We start from the raw sequence: 27076 nt of genomic DNA, 5'->3' as shown, positions 1-27076 counted from the left end.
CTAAGTGAAGGATACTTTAATCAATAGTGGTTTTTTTTTCTTTTTTCCTTGGAATTATGAGACTTATTTTTGTTATTTTGTTGTTGTTTTTCTTTTGCCATTTAAAAAAGCTGATCTGTATCAATTTTCTTGCTTAAAATGGTAGTCATGAGCATGTTGATACTTTAATAACATTCAGTTGAACCTTATGAATTGACATTATGTGAGTCAAAATGTTCAAACATTGGCAATTGCATATAGCTCAGTCTAATACAATGACTTTTACCCGTCTGCTTGTTTCTGAATCCTAATGCATGTAATTAAACAGTCAAGGAAAAAATCAAGAACTATGTATTGTAAATCACTTTAATTAATGGATACCAACTACTACAAATTCCCAAATTGAGTTTTCCAAACCTGAGGCAAAAAGATGTTCTCACCATTAGGGAAATCTCTGGGGTTTCCAAAAAGATAAAGAAAGGAGGTAGAGTGTTAAGATCCCTTTCCTATAACATGTTTTGTTTTGTTGTTTGTTAGTTTTCTTAAATTTGTGCGTTTAGGTTCAGAACAATTACATGAAACAGTGGTTTTGCTTTTCTATCCCAAATGTAAAACGCTATGATAGAAAGCATGTTCTCCCAGTGTCAACAGCATTAATCATTTATAAAATGGGCAAAATATTACCAAATATGTTTCCTTTTTTTTTCCAAAATAGTGTACTGTCATTTGTATTAATTTGTACAGACTTAATTGCATTCAGTTGTGTATAGTAGTTATCTGTAAACTTGCTTGATCACACATATTAGATTTTCCATTCTTTTTTTTTTTTTTTAAAGGTGTTGGCTTATTTATTTATTTATTTATTTTTGGTTGTGTTGGGTCTTCGTTTCTGTGCGAGGGCTTTCTCTAGTTGCGGCAAGTGGGGGCCACTCTTCATCGCAGTGCACGGGCCTCTCACTATCGCGGCCTCTCTTGTTGTGGAGCACAGGCTCCGGATGCGCAGGCTCAGTAATTGTGGCTCACGGGCCTAGTTGCTCCGCAGCATGTGGGATCTTCCCAAACCAGGGCTTGAACCCGTGTCCCCTGCGTTGGCAGGCAGATTCTCAACCACTGCGCCACCAGGGAAGCCCAGATTTTCCATTCTTTATGAAAATAATAAGATGCTCATGATTGTATATTTAAATAGGATAAAATAGTATAAAGTGAAAAGAAGAAAGAAAAGCATCCTGTCCACATTTTTCAATCCCATTCCTCAGCGGTAATCACTTTTTTAGGTTTCCCTGGATTACTGTATTACCATAGAATTTTTCTCCATAAAATCTATGTGCCCCTCCTTTGCTCAGTTACACGAGACTTAAAAGCATGTCCTGGTTCTAAAATATTTGGAAACATAGAGTACCGTATATCTAATTTTGAATGATGAGAAAAACATTTGCTTCTACACAATTCTCCTTTGCTATGTGCAAGAGCCAGTTTTTCTATCAAGATTTTTTTTGTAAAATGATTTTGACAATGTGCACAACGTAATGCAAAATGTACCTATCACAAAAGGATTTATGAAATCATTTTTCGTTTAGTTGGTGCTGATGGCTAGGATTGTTGTCTTTGGGGAACAGTTGGAACAGTGAAGTGCAGGTTTTGCATTTTTCTTTTTGTTCTCACTGGTGCTCTGTGACGTCTGGGGAACTAGGCATAATTCTAAATGAAGGACTTTGTCTGTTGTTAGGTATCTGAGGTACTGTGAGGTAACCATGGAGAAGCTTGGCCAGGAAATACAGATGGACTGTTATTGCACTATTTACTCTAACAGCTAAATAACCAGTAAAAGTAAAACAGAATGAACAGGGAGATGACTGAAGCACTCACAACATCTGTTCAGTCCTGAATGGATGTCTGCAACGGTTCAAGAACAATGTAACAAACCTTAAAGGTTCAGTGGTTCCATTCAAATTGATTTTCATAAGCAAGTTAAGATTCAGAGCTTCAACTCAACTTTTCACTTCAAATTAACACATATGTATTGAGCCTCGAATACTGTGTTTAACTCTCTAAAAGAGAAATAGAAGATGTGATCCCTGTGCTCTGGTAATTTGTAACATTAATTGAATACACATGTCAGAGTTACACAAACAAGTTAGAACGTAATAAAAGTAGGAGAGACATAATATAGCCAAAATACATAGTATAAGGCATGAGTGTAACTGAATTTGTGAAGAGGAGAAAGCAATGTAGAAAGCAGAAACTGAGAATAATTTTATAGACGATAAAGCCTTTGAAATATTCATGCTTTGACTATAAGTGGCATTTGGCTACTGCTGATTTATTATATGCCAGGACCCATTCTAAATTCTTTACTTGTGATAGCTTGTATGGTCACCACAGCAATCCTATTAGGAAAGCACTGTTATTATACCCATATTCAGAACTATCCAAGCTGGAGATGATGGTTTGGATCAGAGTGGCAGGGGGGTTAAGTTATGAATACATTCTCAAGGTAGAGCCCATAGGATTTGGTGGCCAGTTGCATGTGGGTTGGTAGAGAGAGGATTCAAGGATAACACTAAGAATTTTGGCATGAACAATTGGGGCAATGGAGCTGCCATTAACTGTATCATGCGGAAAACGGCAGGAGTATCAGGTTAGGGTGCAAGGTTGAGTGTAAGTTTAGTTTTGATGTGTTAAGTTTAAGATGTTTATTACACATCCATGTGGATATCAAGAGACATATTGGATATACTGGATATATATAAGTCAAAGTTCAGGAGATCATCTCAATTAGAGATATAAATTTAGGAATCATTCGTTAGTTCTTCTTCCACACTTGCTCGCAAAATATGGGTTTTTCTGATGTTCCTTTCCCAGCCCTCTTTCCTCTAACCCCGCCTCTGTGGACAATCTCAGCCACTCCCACAATCTAAATATCACCTTGATACAATTGGATCTTATTGGTGGAGGTGGAAAACGGGATAGGCAAGATGTCAAGATGGTTCTATAGATTCACTAATAGTGTCCAATAGTGGGCATCGGCAGATGTAGGGAATCAGCCGTTGAATGATCGACTCTGCTAAAAGGTACAGCAAAGTGCTTGTGGGCTAACAGAAAAAGGAGGACTTTGTCTTTCTGGCTCACTGTCATATCCCCAGTACCTAGACTGTATCTGGCACATGGTTAAGTTTTCAACAGATATTTGTTGAGTTAATGAATGAAGACAGAGCTATAGCTCTCAGAGAAGTGGAGAGAAACCTGAGGCCTAGCAGAACTTGGTAGGACTACAGAGACCAGGGCTGTGTGGTGAAGGCTATGCTTAACAGTACTGAATGGTGCAGAGGTGGGAGAAGATGTGATGAAGAAGCTTTTAGTGAACCAAATAGAAATTTTCTTCAAGAAGTAAATATGGTAAACAAAAATGTGAATTATAGGTGTTTATAGCCATCTGCTCACATGAGTCATTTTGGGACATAAAAGCTGAAGAATCACTAGACAGCAATTTTACAGTTTTTAAATGAAATTCAATATACTTCAAGCCAGAATATAATTGAAATATGGAAGTCAGTTTTTGGGGAAAATACACTTAGACAATCAATTTCATATTATCTTATATTTTAGCTTAGTTTGTTATGTATCTGAAACTATATTGTTTCAATTTTAAGATAGCTTTTTTTTCTTATGGAAACACTTTTACTAAGGGAACACTTGCAAAATTTGAAGTAAATATTTTATAAATAATTTCTAAATATTTTGTTACAAACTTTAAACTAGAAGACAGAATTTCAGATTAAAGTTTGTATACACATCCTATGATCGACCTATTATTTCAAATCTTACCTCAGTAAGAGTTTTAAACTCAGGAACCTGTGTTTGAGCTTGCTTCTTGGTATAAAACAGGACGAAGGATACCTATAAGTTATAGATTACAGAGAAGGCACAACAGCAATATGCTATTTTTAAATAGCACTTTTAGAAACAGAAATCATATAGGCACTTTCCAGAGTAATTATAAAACAACTTACTATAAGTAAGAAAAGACATTAAAAATTCACTCAGTTCTTGTTTAAGTTTATTTTCATCAGAAGTGATTAATAATACATTCAATTTATCAGATAACACTGTCTCCTACTCCAGCCCTGTTCACTTTCTACAGTATCTAGTTTGACATTCATATAAATAGATTTACCATTTAAGTGGGTAAAGGCATGCTCTGTAGTGAAACATTCTGACAGCAAGGGAGTAGTTGTTGCTTTACATTAAAAGGAAGAAAAACTGAGCAGCAGAAATATGCCCCTTATGATAGAGAACAGAGCCTAGTTAAGAGTTACTTGAGACCTTTATCTCAGCCTGATTAGTTGGCAAACAGGTGCCTTGTTTGGTTCCCTAGATCAATCGTCTGTAGTCTTAGTTACTCTTTTTTAGCTCATTAAAGACACTTATTACATAACACTTGAATCAACAAAGTACTTATAGGTTCAAATTGTTTGTGTTATGAATCCCCTTAAAAAACTGATTCTCTTCTTAAAGGGAAACCCACATTTCTAAATATTATTTATCTCAAAGCTGAGGCCTATATTATTATGACTGTGTTATCAATGAGCTCTTCTTTAAACAACAGGCTTTTCACCTCGAAATGTGAGTTAAAGCAGTATAGTTCATAGTCTTCTGTTTTCCCTTATTGTACATATCTGGACTTCATCTTTCAGTTGTGAAAGTTGCTTCACTATCAAAATTTTCTCAATTAAAAGTGTATAAATAAGGGTCTCATTTACCTTATTTGATTCTGTGAACCAGAGTGGAAAGGATGCTATTTTGAAATATCAAGGACTTAAATTATATAGACTCATGTATGCGTGCCTCCCAGAAATTGAAATTTCCATTTCCAGGAAGAGTGACTAACAAATAAACATCTCACAGAATTGAAATGGGGAGTGGGGAGGTCATTTCATAGGTGCATGTCAACATCAAGAAGGAAGTTGACTAAGAAGTGTGCGCTTCCTCATTTTGCCATCATATTTTCAGGTAAGGTAAGGAACTATTTCAGAGAGAGAAATGGAAATAATGTACTCTGTAGTGATCCTAGGGATTTTTCTATCACCATAGCAACTACAGTGACTGTGGTTTCATTTTCAGAGGGTCAGAAACTATAAAGATCACTTATTTCTAGACAAACTAAAATAGTAAAAAGCTATAAAAGATCTCATCTCTGACTTTAAACTATGGAAACTGCTACAGAATTTTCTTTGGTGCATATACCATTTTTCTGTGTGCAGTGCCTCAGGGACAAGAGTATGTGTAGGGGCTTTAAAAAGGATTTCCTGGACTCCAGCCAATTTTGACAGCATTCTCTGAGAATGCACCAAGGAGCTATTATCTAGATATTCAGGGAGTATGGCAGCTCCTGCCCCAGTTTTTGCTTTTTGCTTTTCTCATTTAAGATAGAAAGTTTTCTTGCCTTTGCAACATGCTGCCCAGCATTGCTAAAACTGTTCATAACTTGATTCTGAGCAATTCCATCACTCTCCAGAGAACGGGGAACTCTCCAGAGATTTGGATTAAAATCAGGAAGCTTTGCAAACTCAAATCATCAGAGAGAGACTATATATTCTCTCACACACACCCCTCACGAAAGCCATGAATGGATTACTTTTAGACCAGTGGGGAAGATCCTCCTTCCCTTCTCTTGAATTTTACCCCTTTACCCCTTTAGGAAATTACAGCTATTCATTTTAAGTGTTTGGGCTCCCAACACACGGGCAAATGGGGCTGGTTGCCCCAGTGTGAATTTCAGTAATCAGCATGTCAGTCAGCTGGATGCTTGGTATCAAGTGGAGCACTTGTCAGAGTTCTGGAATTTTGCCCTTGGGCTGGCAGCCACGTTAACATGGAGTCCGTGACTCACATCAACAGGAGTTGAGCCAGTGCAAGCACTGGCAAAGGTCATTTTGTCAGGCTGTCCAGGTCAGCAGAGTTAACAGAAGCAGAAAAGAAGTCATGTTGGTGCACCTGACCTAATCCAGCTAGTGGGGTAGCCCTAAATATTCCACCCAAGACTCTAGGCTCAGAGCCATCAGGAGATGGTAATGAAATTTTGCCAGGTGGATAAAAGAAAGAACGAATATAAGAGGTTTGCTTGAGTGAAGGGACTTCTAGGACATTGATAACATATACCAGACATTCTGTCTTTTTTAAATTTTTTGTTATATTCTCAGTTTTGTTTTTATTAGTAGTAAACTTTTCCTCCATAAAGAAGTGTCTTATGTCAAATAAAGCAAACCATAGTGTAGTACTAAACTATTTTCAGTTTTGTAGTGAAAGAGGTTGACAGTGGAAGACAGTCTTCTCTGTCCAGATTTACATTTCCATTCTTTCAATATGCTGAGATTGCTCTTGATAAGATCACCAGTCACCTCCTAAATATCCACAGTTGACTTTTTACTCCTGTTCCTAGATGCATTTGACTTGTTGGTGGCTCCCTCCCTCCCTCCTTCCTGATATTCGTTCTCCTTTTAGTTTTAAAATATTTTAGTCTTCTGGTTCTTCTCCAAGATCTGATGAGATCTACTCTTCGGACATATTCATCTCCATCCTCGACCTCTGCTTTCCACAAAGGGTCATCCTTAGGCAAATTTTCTTCTCATGCTTTCACTCTAACAAAAGTTTCTGAGCAATTTGACCATCTCTGCTGTAATGAAACAACACCTACTATATTCCACTGACTAGCAATTCTGTAACACTGGCAGAAGACAATTTTAACCTGCATTTCTCCAGATAAGGAATCTCACAGGATATTTTTGTGTTGGCATGCCTTCCTTTCCCTCACATGGTAATACTTGTTAGATACATATTCTGACCACAGAGTTAAATTGAGTTGCTTAACAGAAAAATAATGAAACCTTCTATTTGCAAGGTGTTCATGGACTTGAAGACAACACCTTGGAATTTTATAAACAATCTCTCTCTCTCTCTCTGAAATTCATTCACATCACCCATAACCATTGTGTCTAGCTGATTTGCAGACCTGGGAACACAGCTGCTTTCCTCAGGGTCCCATTGTAAGCATTGACTTTTGCCCCTTACAACCGACATTATCTATATCCTCAGAAGATTCTATACATTAATCTTCCCCCAAGACAAGTCCTCATGCACCACAGTCATGAAGTCTTAGAATGAGGCAAGAAAGCTCCCTAAGATCTACCCATGACTTCTCTCCTGCTGCCCAATCTGACTGGTGGAGTTTGCTTCAGAGCCGGCCTTCTGGGAAGCTGCAGGCTGAGCAACAGGCACCCCCTATTTAGCCTAGTCTCCATCTCACACGTGGTTCAACCTCCCCAATTTTGCCTGCAAGTCAGCAAATATGTTCGTTTTATTGATACCTGTTAAGTTTTTATATTTATACAGTTCACCCTTGAACAACATGGGTTTGAACTTCATGGATCTACTTACATGTGGATATTTTTCCACAGTAAATACTACAGTGCTGTACAATCCATGGTTGGGTGAATCCGTGGATGTGGAGGAACCACAGATGTGGAGGGCCAACTGTAAATTATACACAGATTAACCCTCATTTTATTCAAGGGTCAACTGTATTTATTTATCTTGACAGGAAGCATGTGATCTCTGGGTCAGAGAACACGTCACTAATTACTCAAATCCCCATGAGACGTGCACTGAGGGCCAGATGTACAAGAGAGCAACCCCAACATTATAAACATCAGAGCTTATATAAAGGAGTTGACACATCTGATAGAGACAGACAGACAGAAAGACAGACATGGAGGGACTTGGGTGGGTGAGGGGAGAGAGAGGCAGGAAGAGAGAGACAAACAGAGAGAGACCTTTGCTCTGGAATGTAAACACATCCTCTCCAGAGAGAGGGGAAGGTCTAGGTCTGTTATCCTCAGAATGTAAGTTGGAATGTAAGCAAAGGGATCCAAGAAAGATAAGCTTCTGTGTCTCCCTGGAAAAATGCACTAATCTAAACAAGGTATGTTTGCTATTCAATTATCCTCTAACTCAGATGCCGATGTTCTTTGCGCAGAAAGGCCAGACGTGTGGAAATGTGAGAATACGTATGGCCCAACGATATTTGCCATCTCATTCATATTCTCAAAGTCTGTTGCCAACTGCCTATTGAATGTCTATTGTCTGACAACCCAAAGGCTTCATAATATGATTGTGTCCAGAAGGAAATCATCACTTACACACACACAAATGCATGCTCACACAGAACCTGTTCATCCATCTGAAATCCTTTTACTCAGATATCAGTATTCATCCGGATGCTCAGGCCAGAAACCTGAGAGTTATTCAAGTCTTTCCTCTTCTTCACCCAACACAGTCACTGAGTTCTGCCAAGTTTCCTTCCTAAACAACTTTCTCAATTCAAATCAATTATGAAGGACAACTAGATATTTGATTACATTAATAACACGTTAAAGTTTTTAGATGTAGGATATGGTATTATGTGTACTTTCCTTGAAAAGAATTCATGTATATTGGAAACATGCTGAAGTATTTATGGATAAAATATTATATCAATTTGTTTCAAAATAATCCAGTTGAGGAGGTGAATGGGTGGAAATACAATTCAACAAAATTGTCCATGGTTTCATAAGTGTTGGCACTGGATAATGGGCTCATGGGAGCTGTTTGTGCTATTTTCCTTTTTTTCCTTTTCTGCTTTTGTATATATTTGAAATTCATACACACACACACACACACACGTCATGGTTCCCCACTGCCTACTGAATTGCATGCAGTATTTTAAAGCACATTATTAATCATCTCCAGCCTCTGTTTCCTGACCCATCTTCCTTGATCCTGTACATTTCTGAAAAGTCAGTCGTATACGGCTACTCATGTTCCCTATCTTTGCATATGTATTACCTACTAAGTATGATGTCCTTTCCACTTCAACTACTCAGCTGTGTCTACCCCAAATTGCACTTCCTTTATGAGCCCATTCCTTGGCTTGTGACCATATATGATATATGATTCATTCCTTTTCTTTTTTTTTTTTTAACATCTTTATTGGAGTATAATTGCTTTACAATTGTGTGTTAGTTTCTGCTTTATAACAAAGTGAATCAGTTATACATATGTTCCCATATCTCTTCCCTCGTGCGTCTCCCTCCCTCCCACCCTCCCTATCCCACCCCTCTAGGTGGTCACAAACCACCTAGCTGATCTCCCTGTGCTATGCGGCTACTTCCCACTAGCTATCTATTTTACATTTGGTAGTGTGTATATGTCCATGCCACTCTCTCACTTTGTCACAGCTTACCCTTCCCCCTCCCCGTATCCTCAAGTGCATGCTCTAGTAGGTCTGTGTCTTTATTCCCATCTTACCCCTAGGTTCTTCATGACCTTTTTTTTTAATTTTTATTTTTTTCTTAGATTCCATATATATGTGTTAGCATACAGTATTTGTTTTTCTCTTTCTGACTTACTTCACTCTGTATGACAGACTCTAGGTCCATCCACCTCACTACAAATAACTCAATTTCGTTTCTTTTTATGACTGAGTAATATTCCATTGTATATATGTGCCACATCTTCTTTATCCATTCATCTGTTGATGGACACTTAGGTTGCTTCCATGTCCTGGCTATTGTAAATAGAGCTGCAGTGAACATTGTGGTACATGACTCTTTTTGAACTATGATTTTCTCAGGATATATGCCCAGTAGTGGGATTGCTGGGTCGTATGGTAGTTCTATTTGTAGTTTTTTAAGGAACCTCCATACTGTTCTCCATAGTGGCTGTATCAATTTACATTCCCACCAACAGTGCAAGAGTGTTCCCTTATTCTCCACACCCTCTCCAGCATTTATTGTTTCTAGATTTTTTGATGATGGCCATTCTGACTGGTGTGAGATGATATCTCATTGTAGTTTTGATTTGCATTTCTCTAATGATTAATGATGTTGAGCATTCTTTCATGTGTTTGTTGGCAATCTGTATATCTTCTTTGAGGAAATGTCTATTTAGGTCTTCTGCCCATTTTTGGATTGGGTTGTTTGTTTTGTTGTTATTGAGCTGCATGAGCTGCTTGTAAATTTTGGAGATTAATCCTTTGTCAGTTGCTTCATTTGCAAATATTTTCTCCCATTCTGAGGGTTGTCTTTTGGTCTTGTTTATGGTTTCCTTTGCTGTGCAAAAGGTTTTAAGTTTCATTAGGTCCCATTTGTTTATTTTTGTTTTTATTTCCATTTCTCTAGGACGTGGGTCAAAAAGGATCTTGCTGTGATTTATGTCATAGAGTGTTCTGCCTATGTTTTCCTCTAAGAGTTTGATAGTGTCTGGCCTTACATTTAGGTCGTTAATCCATTTTGAGTTTATTTTTGTGTATGGTGTTAGGGAGTGTTCTAATTTCATACTTTTACATGTACCTGTCCAGATTTCCCAGCACCACTTATTGAAGAGGCTGTCTTTTCTCCACTGTATATTCTTTCCTCCTTTATCAAAGATAAAGTGACCATAAGTGCATGGGTTTATCTTTGGGCTTTCTCTCCTGTTCCATTGATCTATATTTCTGTTTTTGTGCCAGTACCATACTGTCTTGATTACTGTAGCTTTGTAATATAGTCTGAAGTCCAGGAGCCTGATTCCTCCAGCTCCATTTTTCGTTCTCAAGATTCCTTTGGCAATTCAGGGTCTTTTGTGTTTCCATACAAATTGTGAAATTTTTTGTTCTAGTTCTGTGAAAAATGCCAGTGGTAGTTTGATAGGGATTGCATTGAATCTGTAGATTGCTTTGGGTAGTAGAATCATTTTCACTATGTTGATTCTTCCAAACCAAGAACATGGTATACCTCTCCATTTTTTGTATCATCTTTAATTTCTTTCATCAGTGTCTTATAATTTTCTGCATACAGGTCTTTTGTCTCCTTAGGTAGGTTTATTCCTAAGTATTTTATTCTTTTTGTTGCAGTGGTAAATGGGAGTGTTTTCTTAATTTCACTTTCAGGTTTTTCATCATTAGTGTATAGGAATGCCAGAGATTTCTGTGCATTAATTTTGTATCCTGCTACTTTACCAAATTCATTGATTAGCTCTAGTAGTTTTCTGGTAGCATCTTTAGGATTCTCTATGTATAGTATCATGTCATCTGCAAACAGTGACAGTTTTACTTCTTCTTTTCCAATTTGGATTCCTTTTATTTCTTTTTCTTCTCTGATTGCTGTGGCTAAAACTTTCAAAACTATGTTGAATAAGAGTGATGAGGGCTTCCCTGGTGGTGCAGTGGTTGAGAATCCGCCTGCCAATGCAGGGGACACGGGTTCGAGCCCTGGTCTGGGAAGATCCCACATGCTGCGGAGCGACTGGGCCTGTGAGCCACAACTACTGAGCCTGCACATCTGGAGCCTGTGTGCTCCGCACCAAGAGAGGCCATGATAGTGAGAGGCCTGCGCACCGCAATGAAGAGTGGCCCCCGCTCGCCACAACTAGGGAAAGCCCTCACACAGAAAGGAAGACCCAACACAGCTAAAAAAAAAAAAAAAAAAAAAAAGAGTGGTGAGAGTGGGCAACCTTGTCTTGTTCCTGATCTCAGTGGAAATGGTTTCAGTTTTTCACCATTGAGGACGATGTTGGCTGTGGGTTTGTCATATATGGCCTTTATTATGTTGAGGAAAGTTCCCTCTATGCCTACTTTCTGCAGGGTTTTTATCATAAATCGGTGTTGAATTTTGTCGAAAGCTTTCTCTGCATCTATTGAGATGATCATATGGTTTTTCTCTTTCAATTTGTTAATATGGTGTATCACGTTGATTGATTTGTGTATATTGAAGAATCCTTGCATTCCTGGAATAAACCCCACTTGATCATGGTGTATGATCCTTTTAATGTGCTGTTGGATTCAGTTTGCTAGTATTTTGTTGAGAATTTTTACATCTATGTTCATCAGTGATATTGGCCTGTAGTTTTCTCTCTTTGTGACATCTTTGTCTGGTTTTGGTATCAGGGTGATGGTGGCCTCGTAGAATGAGTTTGGGAGTGTTCCTCCCTCTGCTGTATTTTGGAAGAGTTTGAGAAGGATAGGTGTTAGCTCTTCTCTAAATGTTTGATAGAATTCACCTGTGAAGCCATCTGGTCCTGGACTTTTGTTTGTTGGAAGATTTTTAATCACAGTTTCAACTTCAGTGCTTGTGATTTGTCTGTTCATATTTTCTATATCTTCCTGGTTCAGTCTGGAAAAGTTGTGCATTTTTAAGAATTTGTCCATTTCTTCCAGGTTGTCCATTTTATTGGCATAGAGTTGCTTGTAGTAATCTCTCATGATCCTTTGTATTTCTGCAGTGTCAGTTGTTACTTCTCCTTTTTCATTTCTAATTCTATTGACTTGAGTCTTCTCCTTTTTTTTCTTGATGAGTCTGAGTAATGCTTTATCAATTTTGTTTATCTTCTCAAAGAACCAGCTTTTAGTTTTATTGACCTTTGCTTTCGTTTCCTTCATTTCTTTTTCATTTATTTCTGATCTGATCTTTATGATTTCTTTCCTTCTGCTAACTTTGGGGTTTTTTGTTCTTCTTTCTCTAATTGCTTTAGGTGCAAGGTTAGGTTGTTTATTTGAGATGTTTCCTGTTTCTTAAGGTAGGATTGTATTGCTCTAAACTTCCCTCTTAGAACTGCTTTTGCTGCATCCCATAGGTTTTGGATCATCATGTCTCCATTGTCATTTGTTTCTAGGTATTTTCTGATTTCCTCTTTGATTTCTTCAGTGATCACTTCGTTATTAAGTAGTGTATTGTTTAGCCTACATGTGTTTGTATTTTTTACAGATCTTTTCCTATAATTGATATCTAGTCTCATAGCATTGTGGTCGGAAAAGATACTTGATCCGATTTCAGTTTTCTTAAATTTACCAAGGCTAGATTTGTGACCCAAGATATGATCTATCCTGGAGAATGTTCCATGAGCACTTGAGAAGAAAGTGTATTCTGTTGTTTTTGGATGGAATGTCCTATAAATATCAATTAAGTCCATCTTGTTTAATGTATAATTTGAAGCTTGTGTTGCCTTATTTATTTTCATTTTGGGTGATCTGTCCATTGGTGAAAGTGGGGTGTTAAAGTCCCCTACTATGATTGTGTTACTGTCGATTTCCCCTTTTATGGCTGTTAGTATTTGCCTTATGTATTGAGGTGCTCCTATGTTGGGTGCATAAATATTTACAATTGTTATATCTTCTTCTTGGATTGATCCCTTGATCATTATGTAGTGTCCTTCTTTGTCTCTTGTAATAGTCTTTATTTTAAAGTCTATTTTGTCTGATATGAGAATTGCTACTCCAGCTTTCTTCTGATTTCCATTTGCATGGAATATCTTTTTCCATCCCCTCACTTTCAGTCTGTATGTGTCCCTAGGTCTGAAGTGGGTCTCTTGTAGACAGCATATATACAGGTCTTATTTTTGTATCCATTCAGCCAGTCTGTGTCTTTTGGTGGGAGCATTTAATCCATTTATATTTAAGGTAATTATCGACATGTATGTTCCTATTCCCATTTTCTTAATTGTTTTGGGTTTGTTATTGTAGGTGTTTTGCTTCTCTTGTGTTTCTTGCCTAGAGAAGTTCCTTTAGCATTTGTTGTAAAGCTGGTTTGGTGGTGCTGAACTCTCTCAGCTTTTGCTTGTCTGTAAAGGTTTTAATTTCTCCATCAAATCTGAATGAGATCCTTGCTGGGTAATCTTGGTTGTAGGTTTTTCTCCTTCATCACTTTAAATATGTCCTGCCACTCCCTTCTGGTTGCAGAGTTTCTGCTGAAAGATCAGCTGTTAACCTTATGGGGATTCCCTTGTGTGTTATTTGTTGTTTTTCCCTTGCTGCTTTTAATATGTTTTCTTTGTGTTTAATTTTTGATAGTTTGATTAATATGTGTCTTGGCGTGTTTCTCCTTGGATTTATCCTGTATGGAACTCTCTGTGCTTCCTGGACTTGATTAACTATTTCCTTTCCCATATTAGGGAAGTTTTCAACTATAATCTCTTCAAATATTTTCTCAGTCCCTTTCTTTTTCTCTTCTTCTTCTGGGACCCCTATAATTCGAATGTTGGTGCATTTAATATTGTCCCAGAGGTCTCTGAGACTGTCCTCAGTTCTTTTCATTCTTTTTTCTTTATTCTGCTCTGCAGTAGTTATTTCCACTATTTTATCTTCCAGGTCACTTATCCGTTCTTCTGCCTCAGTTATTCTGCTATTGATCCCTTCTAGAGTATTTTTAATTTCATTTATTGTGTTGTTCATCATTGCTTGTTTCCTCTTTAGTTCTTCTAGGTCCTTATTAAATGTTTCTTGCATTTTGTCTATTCTATTCCCAAGATTTTGGATCATCTTTACTATCATTATTCTGAATTCTTTTTCAGGTAGACTGCCTATTTCCTCTTCATTTGTTAGGTGTGGTGGGTTTTTACCTTGCTCCTTCATCTGCTGTGTGTTTCTCTGTCTTCTCATTTTGCTTATCTTACTGTGTTTGGGGTCTCCTTTTCACAGGCTGCAGGTTCGTAGTTCCCGTTTTTTTTGGTGTCTGTCCCCAGTGGCTAAGGTTGGTTCAGTGGGTTGTGTAGGTTTCCTGGTGGAGGGGACTAGTGCCTGTGTTCTGGTGGATGAGGCTGGATCTTGTCTTTCTGGTGGGCAGGTCCACATCTGGTGGTGTGTTTTGGGGTGTCTGTGGCCTTATTATGATTTTAGGCAGCCTCTCTGCTAATGGATGGGGCTGTGTTCCTGTCTTGCTAGTTGTTTGGCCTAGGGTATCCAGCACTGTAGCTTGCTGGTCGTTGAGTGGAGCTGGGTCTTGGTGTTGAGATGGAGATCTCTGGGAGATTTTCTCCATTTGATATTATGTGGAGCTGGGAGGTCTCTTGTGGACCAGTGTCCTGAACTTGGCTCTCCCACCTCAGAGGCACAGTCCTGACGCCTGGCTGGAGCACCAAGAGCCTGTCCTCCATACGGCTCAGAATAAAAGGGAGAACAAATAGAAAGAAAGAAAGAAAGAGGATAAAATAAAGTAAGAAAATAAAATAAAGTTATTAAACTTAAAAATAAGAAATAATTATTAAGAAAAAAATTTTTAAAAGTAAAAAAACAACAACAACAACAAAAAAAACGGGTGGACAGAACCCTAGGACAAATGGTGAAAGCAAAGCTATACAGACAAAGTCTCACACAGAAGCATACACATACACACTCACAAAAAGAGGAAAACTCCCAAACTCCGCCTCCTCAATTTGGGATGATTTGTTGTCTATTCAGGTATTCCACAGATGCAGGGTATATCAAGTTGATTGTGGAGATTTAATCCGCTGCTCCTGAGGCTGCTGGGAGAAATTTCCCTTTCTCTTCTTTGTTCGCATAGCTCCTGGGGTTCAGCTTTGGGTTTGGACCCGCCTCTGCATGTAGGTCGCCTGAGGGCGTCAGTTCCCCGCTCAGACAGGACGGGGTTAAAGGAGCAGGTGACTCGGGGGCTCTGGCTCACTCAGGCCGGGGGAGGGAGGGGTACGGAGGAGGCGGGGCGAGCCTGCGGCGGCAGAGGCCGGCGTGACGTTGCACCTGCCTGAGGCGCGCTGTGCTTTCTCCCGGGTAAGTTGTCCCTGGATCATGGGACGTTGGCAGTGGCGGGCTGCACAGGCTCCCGGGAGGGGCGATGTGGATAGTTTCCTGTGCTTGCACACAGGCTTCTTGGTGGCGGCAGCAGCGGCCTTAGCGTCTCATGCCCGTCTTTGGGGTCTGCGCTGATAGCCGCGGCTCGCGCCTGTCTCTGGAGCTCGTTTAGGCGGCGCTCTGAATCCCCTCTCCTCATGCACCAGGAAACAAAGAGGCAAGAAAAAGTCTCTTGCCTCTTCGGCAGCTCCAGACCTTTTCCCGGACTCCCTCCCGGCTAACTGTGGTGCACTAACCCCTTCAGGCTGTGTTCACGCCGCCAACCCCAGTCCTCTCCCTGGGATCCGACCGAAGCCCGAGCCTCAGCTCCCAGCCCCGCCCGCCCCGGTGGGTGAGCAGACAAGCCTCTCGGGCTGGTGAGTGCTGCTCGGCGCCGAGCCTCCGTGCGGGAATCTCTCCTCCGCTTTGCCCTCCGCACCCCTGTGGCTGCGCTCTCCTCCGTGCCTCCGAAGCTTCCCCCCCTCCGCCACCCGCAGTCTCCGCCCGCGAAGGGGCTTCCTAGTGTGTGGAAAGCTTCCCTCCTTCACGGCTCCCTCCCACTGGTGCAGGTCTTGTCCCTATGCTTTTGTACTTGTTTTTTTCTTTTTTCTTTTGCCTTACCCAGGTACGTGGGGAGTTTCTTGCCTTTTGGGAGGTCTGAGGTCTTCTGCCAGCGTTCAGTGGGTGTTCTGTAGGAGCAGTTCCACGTGTAGATATATTTCTGATGTATCTGTTGGGAGGAAGGTGATCTCTGTGTCTTACTCTTCCGCCATCTTCTGAGCTCAGAATCGATTCATTCCTTTTCTGAACTTTGAGAAAAGATTTGGTACCACTTAGACCACTCATCAAATAATTTCTCATCATTTAACTGGGACTTCTAAACTATAATTGTTTCCTTCAGTTTCCAAACCACATCCTCCCTTACTACCTCAATAAGATCAATTTAAAACTTCTTCGAAACAAATTAAACTGTGCTTCACCTACCTTTGCTTTCTCTGTATTGGTCCTTGTACATGAAAGAGCTCAATAAATGTTTACTCAATTGACTTGTCTTTGACAATTCAGATGAGCAGAATAACCAAATTCACACTTGTAAGACTAAACAAATATGTAAGTTTTTAGCATTTTTTGAACATTAATATTTTTAAAGTTTTTTATTACAAAACGGCATTGTGTTTTTTCCCCTTAAATATAATCTAGATTTTAAAATCATGGAGTTAAATTTTGAGATACTTTCACTTATTCAACACAAATGCACTGGGTACCTACCATGTGCCAGGCACAGGTTTGAGCTCTGGAAACCCAATATAGAGCAAGACAGATAACATCCCTGCACTCATAGGATCTAGTCTACTGATGTAGAGAAACCAGTAGTTGTATAATTTCATGCTAGTCATAAGTGCCATGAAGAAAAATGAACAATACAGGGAATACAGAGAAGTTGGGGTTGCTACTTAAAATGGAACAGTAGATAAGGCTCTTCTGAGATGAGAAAGAAGTGAGGAAAACAGCCATATAAGTGTCTTGGAGGGAAAGAGTATTTTTGGCAGAGAGAACAGCAAATGCAGAAACCTTTAAGCAAGAGCATGCTCACCATACTCAAGGAACACAAAGAGGCTAATGAGGCTGAAATGAGGTGTGTACTTGGAGGAGTCTAAGGAAAAAATAAGATTAGAATGTCAGGCAGTGTACAGCCAAGTTATGTAGAGATTTGTAGGCCATGATAAAGACTATTGGTTGGGAATTCTCTGGCGGTCCAGTGGTTAGGACTCGTCGCTTCCACTGCCGGGCGCGGGTTCAATCCCTAGTCGGGGAACTAAGATCCCACAAGCCGGGCATCTGGGCCAAAAAAAAAAAAAAAAAGACAATGGATTTGATGAGGAGCCATTGGAGGGTTTTGAGAAGAGAAGTAATATGATTTGATTTATGTTTTATAAGAATTTCTTTGGCTGTTGTGTGGAGAATTGAGTGGGAGAGGGGCAAGACTGGAAGCAGGAGGATCATTTAGGTAGCTATTGCGATAATCTAGGTGAGATATAAGGATAACATATCATCAGAGCAATAGCGAGGGAGATAACGAGAAGTGGCCAAATTCTGGACATGTTCTAGAAGTAGAGCCAACAGGATTGTCCAACAATTTGAATACTGGAGATTAAAAAAGAAAGATCAAGGATGATTCCAAGATTGTCAGCCTGAATAACTATCAATTGATATGTCATTTACCAAAGGAGAGAAAACCATGGGAAGAGAAGGATACAGGGATGCAGTTCAGAATGTGGTTATGCTAAGGTTGAGATGCTCATGAGACATCCAGGTGTCAAGAAAGTACTTAGATTTGTGAGTCTGGATTTCAGAGTTGAGGTCAGGGCTGGAGATGTAAGTTTGAGAGTCATTGTCATATAGAGATTATTTACAGTCATGGGACCAAATGAGAGGTAATATAGATAGACAAGGAAAGAAGTGTCAGAACTAAGCTAGAGCACTCCAGTATTAAGAAATTAGTAAGAGGGGAAGGATTCTGTAAAGGAGACTGAGAAGCAGTGGACAAGAAGGTGGAGGAAAAACCAGAAAAATTCAGGTTACAGAAGTCAAATGAAGATAGAGTTTTAAGATGGAGGGAGTGAGTGATCATCCTGTATCAAGATGAGGACTGTGAATTACCCATTGAAGTTGGGCATGTTGAAATCACTGGGCTTCAGGGCTAATGACTTTTAAAAGTCAATAGATTAAAAATGCAAGACCATTAGTTACTTTGGGGGTTGATAAATTTCCTTTCTTCTCTTTCCATAGACAGCTGAATCATTTTTGACTTGCTTTAAAATTTCAATATTACAGAATATAAAAGACAGCCTGCAACAAATCTCAGGTCGGATTGACGTTATTCACAATAAGAAGGCAGCAGCATTGCAAAGTGCCACACCGGTGGAAAAGGCGAGGCTACAGGAAGCTCTCTCACGGCTCGATTTCCAATGGGAAAGAGTTAACAGAATGTGCAAGGACCGACAAGGGTAGGTACCACTTTGCTTTTACTAAATGATTATACCTGTCTCCCAGGAATTCTGGAGTTCATTTCAGTGTTCTCCATGGAAAAAAAGAGAGGTAGGGAGGAAGAGAGGGAGAAGTATCACTTTCACTGGAAAAAGGTAAGTGGAGTAAGAGCAAATAATGATGAACAGTTCAGACTAATGAGCTGAATTCAACATTTTCTGTACTGAAGTTAGTATTACGTTGGAGCACTATAATATCCTCTAAAATTTCAGGTAATGTCAAAACCCATCTGGTCATTTAATTGAGGTGGTTAAAATAATTGTACAATATAAATTGTATACCTTTGGTCAAGTCTGTATCCTATAGATTTATAACAGTTTGATATACTTAGATTAATATATTGGAAATATAACCTAGCAACACAAAGTTGATTTTCGTGTGTTGTTTCTGTTTTGAAGGTGATCCTTTACATTTTGAAGTCCCCCCACTTTTTTGCTACAAGGAATTTGTTGATTTAAAATAATTAATTTTTAGTGCTTCCCTTAATTAAAATATCCAACTGTTGACCAGATTTTTAAAATTCACATACATTTCTTAGCCTGATACTACAAGAAGGTATTGTTTTCTCTTCCAATTTTAGCTTAAAAGGAATAAAGTTGTAATGGCTTAAAACAACTTGTTTCAAAGATTTGTTCAAGACCATCTTCTTCATTATTCTCAGAGGAAATCAAATCATTTTTAATAATTACGAAGAACCTCCTTAATATCTCTCAGATCTGTCCATTTCTTGCCATCTTTACTTCTGTTTTTGTTCATTTACTGCATTAGATTCCTAAATCAATACTTCTAGCAGAAATCTCAGTTGTCTCCAGTGATCATCCCTACTTTGTTCCCAATTATCTTTCATCCAGAATTGTTTTTCTGAAGTGTAAGAAAACTTACATTCCCTTTAGAATAAAGTACAAACTTATTAATTGGGAATATGAGGGTTTCACATGACCCCTGCTCCTCTGGTCAGCCTCACTGTTTATCATTTCCTGCCTGCCCTACAACCCCTCCAAATTCTGCTCTATCAATATTAAATTGATTTAAAGATTCACAAATGTTTTCTGCCCTCTCTGGCCTACCTGCCCTTCAAGTCTCATGTGAGATGTTATTTCCTTCTTAAAATCCTAAAAATATTAGTTGATCATAGAAACTTAGATATTATTTTAACATTAATGGAATATAATATCAACATACTATTTATGTATTTGCAGATGTCACCAGACTTGGTGGCTACTCTGTAGAGTACCTGCTCCAAAGTGACCTATTCCTAGAATTTACTACATAGCAATCAATTTTATTTATTTATTTATTTATTTCCTTTTATGCCTCCTGCACAAGCTCCTGAGAGACAAAAGCTTTGTTTTATTTTGTGTGGTATGCTCAGGACTAAGGTAGTCTTGAGCACGAAGTGGATGTTCGGTGTGTATGGACTGAAGCCTCCTGCAAGAAGCCTGAGAATATTTTTCCCTGAATGGTCCAATAGTTCTATCTCAACTTACTGGAAAACAGCAGGCCCTAGGGTATCCAAAGCCATTCTTGATAAAGGGAAAGAAACTCAGCAACCCTATGTATATACTGCAAAAGACAAACTCATATTGCCATCATGGTACACCTCTCAATAGCCCACATTGAGTCAAAATGAGCTTTTACAAGTTGCTCCAATGAGGTCAGTTTCATCACTGTCTTTTGGGGTGCCCATTCCACTTTGGGGATGTTTTTGTCTTTGTTGTCTTCTGTCAGTGTTTTCTTCCAGCCATCCAAGGCCACCAACACTATCCCCTAAGAACCTTGCAGGGTTCTTGGGTAGCCAGTGGTTACTGTGCTTCTATAGACACCTCCCATTCTTGCACGAAAGCAGAGGTGAAACTTTCTGCTTTCTGAGACTTCTCCCCCACTTTATGTCATCTTTGGTCAGTGAGCTAGGTATTCCCTTCTGACAGTCATACAACTCTTTCCCTTTCAGTTCACCTTCAACCATAGTCTTTAAAAGAAGCAGAAGACTAATGCCATTCCACAGAGAGAGTAAGCTGAATTCTCACCCCACATCTGGGTGGGGTCTTTCCTATATCTGGCAAGAGATAGTGTGTCACTAACCCCAGTAGACCCACTCTTTTCTTAATCCAGATTCTGGAAAAGTATCCTAATTTTTCTCTAACTGGGTTCCTCTAGGAATTGGTCAGGAGCTGCTAAATTTCCTGTGACTTTTAGTCTAGTCTCGAGTAAAACTGTTTTAAGTTATTGCTTGTGAGCACAGACACTACAGTTCAACTTGTTTTGGAATCCTGGCTTTCCTGCTGACTGGCTTTATGTCTTTGAACAAGTTCCCTAACCTTTATGCTCCACAATTCCCTTATCTATAAAATGGGATAAAAATATTTTCTAGGTCATAGAGTTGTTATGAGGATTAAATGACACAATGTATGTAGAGTGCTTAGCAGATTGCTTATACATGATAATGACTCAATCAAGCTTGGCAATTTTGACGATAAAAATAATGGTCTTCTGGCTCTGCTAGTCTTCATGCCTGCTAATTCTTTCTTATATGCTTTCACATTTTCCTGAGCACCATAGAGAGTTGATTTAAATTCAGTCCCTAATTTGAAGAACCTCCCAGTCCTAGAGAGAAAATGGACAAACAGCCAATAAATTACACGTTGACAGATGTGAGCGATGCTAGAGGGCGAGAACAAGATCCTTGGGGAGTGGAATAGGAACATCTTACTCAGAGTCAGGAATAAAGCAAGGTCAATGGACCGTTCAAGGTTCTGAGTTACAACTAACAGAAAGTAACTCCAGTTACCTTAGGTAGGATAATATAATTGGAAGGATATCAGGTAACTCATGGAATCAATGAAAAGGCCTGCAAGTCAGGTTTAAATATGGGCAGAAATTGTCAAGGAAGACCAGGATATGCACCCAGAACCACTCCCAGCATCAAGCTATAAGATGAATCTGAATTATAAACTTCTGTCACTGCCATGGTCCACTGGTCCACAAGAGATACCATTGCCACTGGACATTGGTTGCTACTATGCTGCCAAAAAGTATCAAAATTATTATTTCTTTTTGTGTCACTAATTTTAGAATTAAGGTTTCTGACAGAATTATTTGGTAAAGCAGGAGTTGGATATTTTTTTCTCTGAAAGGCCAATTAGTAAATATTTTAGTGTTTGCAGGTCATATGATCTCTGCTGTAACTACTCAACTCTGCTGTTGCAGGGTGAAAGAAACCATAGACAATACATAAATGAATGGGGATGGCTTGTTCTAATAAAACTTTATTTATAAAGACAGGTGGTAGACCAGATTTTGCTGGTGGGCCATAAATTGCCAACTCCTGTAATAAGGCATGCTTCGGTCATATAACTAGGTTCTAACTGCCAAGGGTTAGGGAAAATAAATAGCTGGAATTTGGGATCCATTGCGGTGATAGTCAGGAATTTATCTCCCACCAAGCCCATACAATGGTAGATTTTTGAATCCTTAGAGAGACTAGAAGCTATAGATTTTTTTTTTTAAATTGAAGTATAGTTGGTTTACAATGTTGTGTTAGTTTCTGGTGTACAGCAAAGTGATTCAGTTATGCATATATATACATCTTCTTTTCCATTATGGTTTATTACAGGATATCGAATATAGTTCCTTGTGCCATACAGTAGGACCTTGTTGTTTATCTATTTTATATGTAATAGTTTGTATCTGCTAATCCCAAACTCCTAATTTATCCTTCCCCCACCCCCTTTCCCCTTTAGTAACCATAAGTTTGTTTTCTAGATCTGAGAGTCTGTTTTTGTTTTGTAAGTAAGTTCATTTGTGTCATATTTTAGATTCCACATATAAGTGATGTCATGATATTTGTCTTCCTCTGACTTACTTCGCTTAGTATGATAATCTCTAGGTCCATCCATGTTGGTGCAAATGGCATTTTTCATTATTTTTTATGGCTGAGTAGTATTCCATTGTATGTATATACCACATCATCTTTATCTGTTCATCTGTCGATGGACATTTAGGTTGCTTCCATATCTTGGCTATTGTAAATAGTGCTGCTGTGAACATTCGGGTGCATGTATCTTTTTGAATTAGAGTTTTCTCTGGATATATGCCCTGGGGGTGGGATTGCTGGAACATATGGTAATTCTGTTTTTAGTTTTATAAGGAACCTCCATACTGTTTTCCATAGTGACTGCACCAGTTTACATTCCCACAAACAGTGTAGGAGGGTTCCCTTTGCTCCACACCCTCTCCAGGTTTTGTTATTTGTAGACTTTTTAATGATGGCCATTCTGACTGGTGTGAGGTGATACCTCACCGTAGTTTTGATTTGCATTTTTCTCATGCATAGAAGCTGTACATTTTTAAATACATTCATGTTGGGTTCTCAACAAAAATCTACTGATTTTTTTTTTAAATAAGTCAACTTGAGGTTAAAACAAAATACCTTTGAGCCAGTAAGAAGGTATTAGTATATTTTCATGTATGATCCAGGTATGATAGTGTATTAGTCAGCTATTACCGTAATATGGTGATACAAATCACCCCAAAAACTCGATGGCTTAAAACAAGCCTTTATTCTCATGCTTATGGATCTTTAGGTTGTCTGTGTTTTGGCTGACCTAGGCTGAGTGTGGCTGGGCAGCTGTTTCAAGTTATGGTTAACTGGGCTAGGCTCTAGGATGTGTGCTGGGTTAAGGTCTGTTACATATATATTTATTCTGGGCTTAAGATGAAGGATCAGTGGCACAGTCTGCTCATGACAGGTCACCAGAGCATGAACCAAGCCTAATCTCCTAAGAGCACTTATGACCTGTGATCATATTAAGCCACTCACATTCCATTGGCCAAAGCAAGCCTGACATCAGTAGAATGGGGAAGTAGTCTCTTCCTATGGTGGAAGGGAAAGAAGAATGAATATTTGCTGAATAATAATCTAAACTATTATAGATAGTTAATAATTAATAACACAGGATTTTTTTACAGCTAGAAAATACCTTAGTGATTTTATCCTGCTTCATTATTTTATACGGGAGACTAAATCACAAAGATGTTAAGTGACTTGCCAAACACATGCTACGTGACACATCTGCTTATTTCTATTTCACCAAAATATTTAGCTCTAATAGATCTACATAGTTTACTCACAAATAAGTTACAGATATGAGAAAATGCATTAGTCTCTTGGCATTCCTAAGGCATAGTTTCTGAGACCATCCTTAATCAACAAATTCATGAACGCCATAATGGCAGAACTCACCTCTATTAAACGTCATAAAGTAAAACAGACATTACTGTCTAAGTCAAGGCAAGTAGAGGATTAAAATCCAGATTGACTTGTGACTGCTCACTCATTATCTAGGAGACCAGCTTCCATACGTTGTCTTCCAGCAAATAGAATTTCAACATGTACCTCAGTAAACTTACAAATCCTCGAAGTATTAAAAGTGGCTCCTTTCCATGGAAACACAAATGGTGAACACAGTAAATATTAAATCCATGAATCCTATGTGTGCATATACATATCCATGTATATGGATAGATATCCATATATATAAATGTAAGATAAATATTTAACTTTATGAGAAATTAACATTGTTGCTAAATGCTATTTTCATCTATTTCTTGGTGGATTGCTCACTGTTTATAAAAGATACCTACAGGAAACACATGAAAATAAAGAATTAACATAATATCTACCTAGTATTAGAGAAACAATGTGCTTTCCTTCTTTCAACAAGCATTTAAGGAGGACCTTTCAAGTGCCAGATACCTTGTTGTCTTTCCTTTCTTTCTGTTACCACCTTTCCTATCCCTCAAACCATTAATAAATTTGCCCCATTTTCAGGCAATTACTCCTCAAGTCTTAGAGAATAGCACAAATCAAATAAGATTAAAAAAGTGAAAGCAGTTTCTAGACTACAAATTGCTCTGTAGCCATAAGATGGCATTATTGTGTAACAACAAGATTCTGGTCTGACAGTGTGAGGGCATTTAAAAAATCAAATTCTATTACCAATGATATTTCATGAAATAAGAAATAGGAAAACCATGTTGCATAAAAGAAGCCAGGCACAAAAGGATATATGTTGTATGATTCCATTTATATAAAACTCCAAAACAGGCATATCAGGGGTTAAAGGTCAGATATGGTGACCTTTGTGGGGAATAGTAATTAACAAGGGCAGGAGCAAGTCCTGGTGTTCTGAGTAACGTTTTATTTATTCATCTGGATGCTGGTTGCATTGGCACATTTCCCTTAAGAAAATGTATGGAATTGTGCACTTGTGATTTGTATACTTTTCTGTGTGTATGCTGTACTTGAATGAAATTTACACTTAAAATTAAAAAAATCATAACTACATACATTTTTAAGTACAGGAAGGCCCCGATCTCAGAATTTAAAAAAAAATTATGTAGTTTTAAGAAAAGCATGTTACATTGTTCTATTTTTGGCCTTTCACCCTGGACCTTCAAACACTTTATAATAAGCCAGTACAGACTCTAGGATAAGTTTGTGAGCACCACCACTCTAGAGAAAGCTTTCCTGAATTTCCCACCATCATGCTGGGACCACATTGCCACATGTCAACAGGATGCTGGGGATGGGAGAGCTGGAAACCGCTTCCCCAGGGATTTCTCCTTTGTTTAGCTCCCTTAGAGCCAAGCCCACAGTATTAATGCGCTTACAGACGCTTGCTGCTGTGAGACAATGAAAGAAATGAAACGAGAGAAAACAGGAATAGAAACCAAAGAAATCTGACTTGAAGAGAGAGTGCCTTAATCATCTCTGTATTCAGATTCTGGGGGACAAGCATGTAATTCTGCAAGCCCACTCCAAATGCAACTTTCTCATAAGCATTTGCTATCTCAGTTGTAATTTTTCTACTGGAGCATTCAGTAAATATTTTTCTCTTATGTCAAGGTGAGGGAAATAACCACACACTACCCACAGAGAAAAGGAATAATATATTAATCCTTATGGCATCACCATACAATTTTATCCTCTAAAGTGGAAACTAGAGGAACAGATGCATAATCTGGGAGCTTTTCCAGAATTGTTTGTTCCTAAATGAGACATTCAGCTATAGCAGCGTTAGCAGCCTCTTCTATTTGTCACAATGCCATATGTATTTGGGAAGATGCATGAGAAGCACACACAGGATCCTGACAACTCAGGAAAGATTAACACTGCAGTCTTAGAATTAGTCTCTACTAAATGTAAAGATTTTTATGCCAGATTGGATCTTTGTTTCCCCTCCCAGGTATATGTATAAGTGCCAGTACATAATTCTACTGTTGTTTTTTGAACTTGGTAGAATTAAGAAGTAAGAGGTAAAAAAAAAATACCCTGAGTATGGGAAATTTTTTTACATCTCATTTCAGAATCATTGTTGTACTGACCAGGGGAAAGTATTCTCATGCATTCATTCATGGGGACACTGCAGAGGAAGATGTGTTAAATTGAGGAAGAAGTGACATTTTCTCTTTATGTCCCACTTTTTCATGCTGCTGAGACCATGGTGTATGGGGAAGGCTTCTGATTTGGTTCTCAAAATCAAGATATGTTTTTGAAAATCATTATTTATTAAATAATTGATTCGATAGAATTCATTTTTAGAACTTAGTTATCTATGTAAAGAAAATAATACACTTTTATCTCCACAGATCTATCAGGAAACATACATAGACACACCCATACACTCCCCAATTCACCTAAACATTGGAAATATTTAAAAGTTTATTGTTAACCTTCAAGTGTTCCCCAGGTAAGCATCTTGTTCACTATCTGCTCCCCTACATTTGTCTACATTGATTGGTCAGTTTTATTTTATTCGTTACTGGATATCAGAAACCATATCAATTTTGCTTCCTTGTACAATGTCCAGTACAGCACATTTGGTTAATAAATACTATTTGATGATAATGATGATGATGAAAACTATAATTTGACAGTGCTGATGTATCATATATGCCAAAAATAAATCATCAAAACTTTAGGAAAGGCGAATCTTTTACCAACCTGTCATTTGCTATAATCTCCTTTCACCAAGCTTAGCCTCTACACTACCTTCTCTGCCCTGTTTCCTCTTGTGTATTTCAATTTAGGGATCACCCCCTCCTGCACACTGCCTTCTATGTCAGGCTGCTCTGTTCACGTGTTTATATTTCTGCTGGGGCTCTGTATAATCTAAATTAATCCCTAGCTATTGTGAATATCTTTCATTGGCCAGTTGTTGCACGTTGCACACCACTGAGAGAGCAATTGTGAGCCAAACAGAGAAATCTTTTGTTTCCACCCAGCAGCCCAAAATGAAGTCTGTGGTTTGACTGCTGATGCCAGTTACACGGAGGTTTTACTACGAGAGGCAAAGCTTTAAACTACAAAAGATTAATCCCATATAGTTGGTGTTAGGAGGTATTTAATGTTAATAT

At 38.6% G+C, this 27076-nt stretch overlaps 1 protein-coding gene across 6 annotated transcripts in view; it reads left to right on the top strand.

Moving 5' to 3' along the window:
• Window positions 1–27076, top strand: part of DMD (dystrophin) — a 2476968-nt gene that overhangs the window by 1283836 nt on the left and 1166056 nt on the right. For all 6 annotated transcript variants that reach the window (XM_059910880.1, XM_059910875.1, XM_059910877.1 and 3 more), the window contains one exon: window positions 18446–18618. In XM_059910880.1, the coding sequence (XP_059766863.1) occupies window positions 18446–18618 (173 nt within the window). The remainder of the gene's footprint in view (window positions 1–18445; window positions 18619–27076) is intronic.

Source organism: Balaenoptera ricei, chromosome X (assembly GCF_028023285.1).
Source record: "Balaenoptera ricei isolate mBalRic1 chromosome X, mBalRic1.hap2, whole genome shotgun sequence".
In the NCBI taxonomy this organism is placed as follows: Eukaryota; Metazoa; Chordata; class Mammalia; order Artiodactyla; family Balaenopteridae; genus Balaenoptera; species Balaenoptera ricei.
This window is presented reverse-complemented; position numbering and strand designations above follow the sequence as displayed.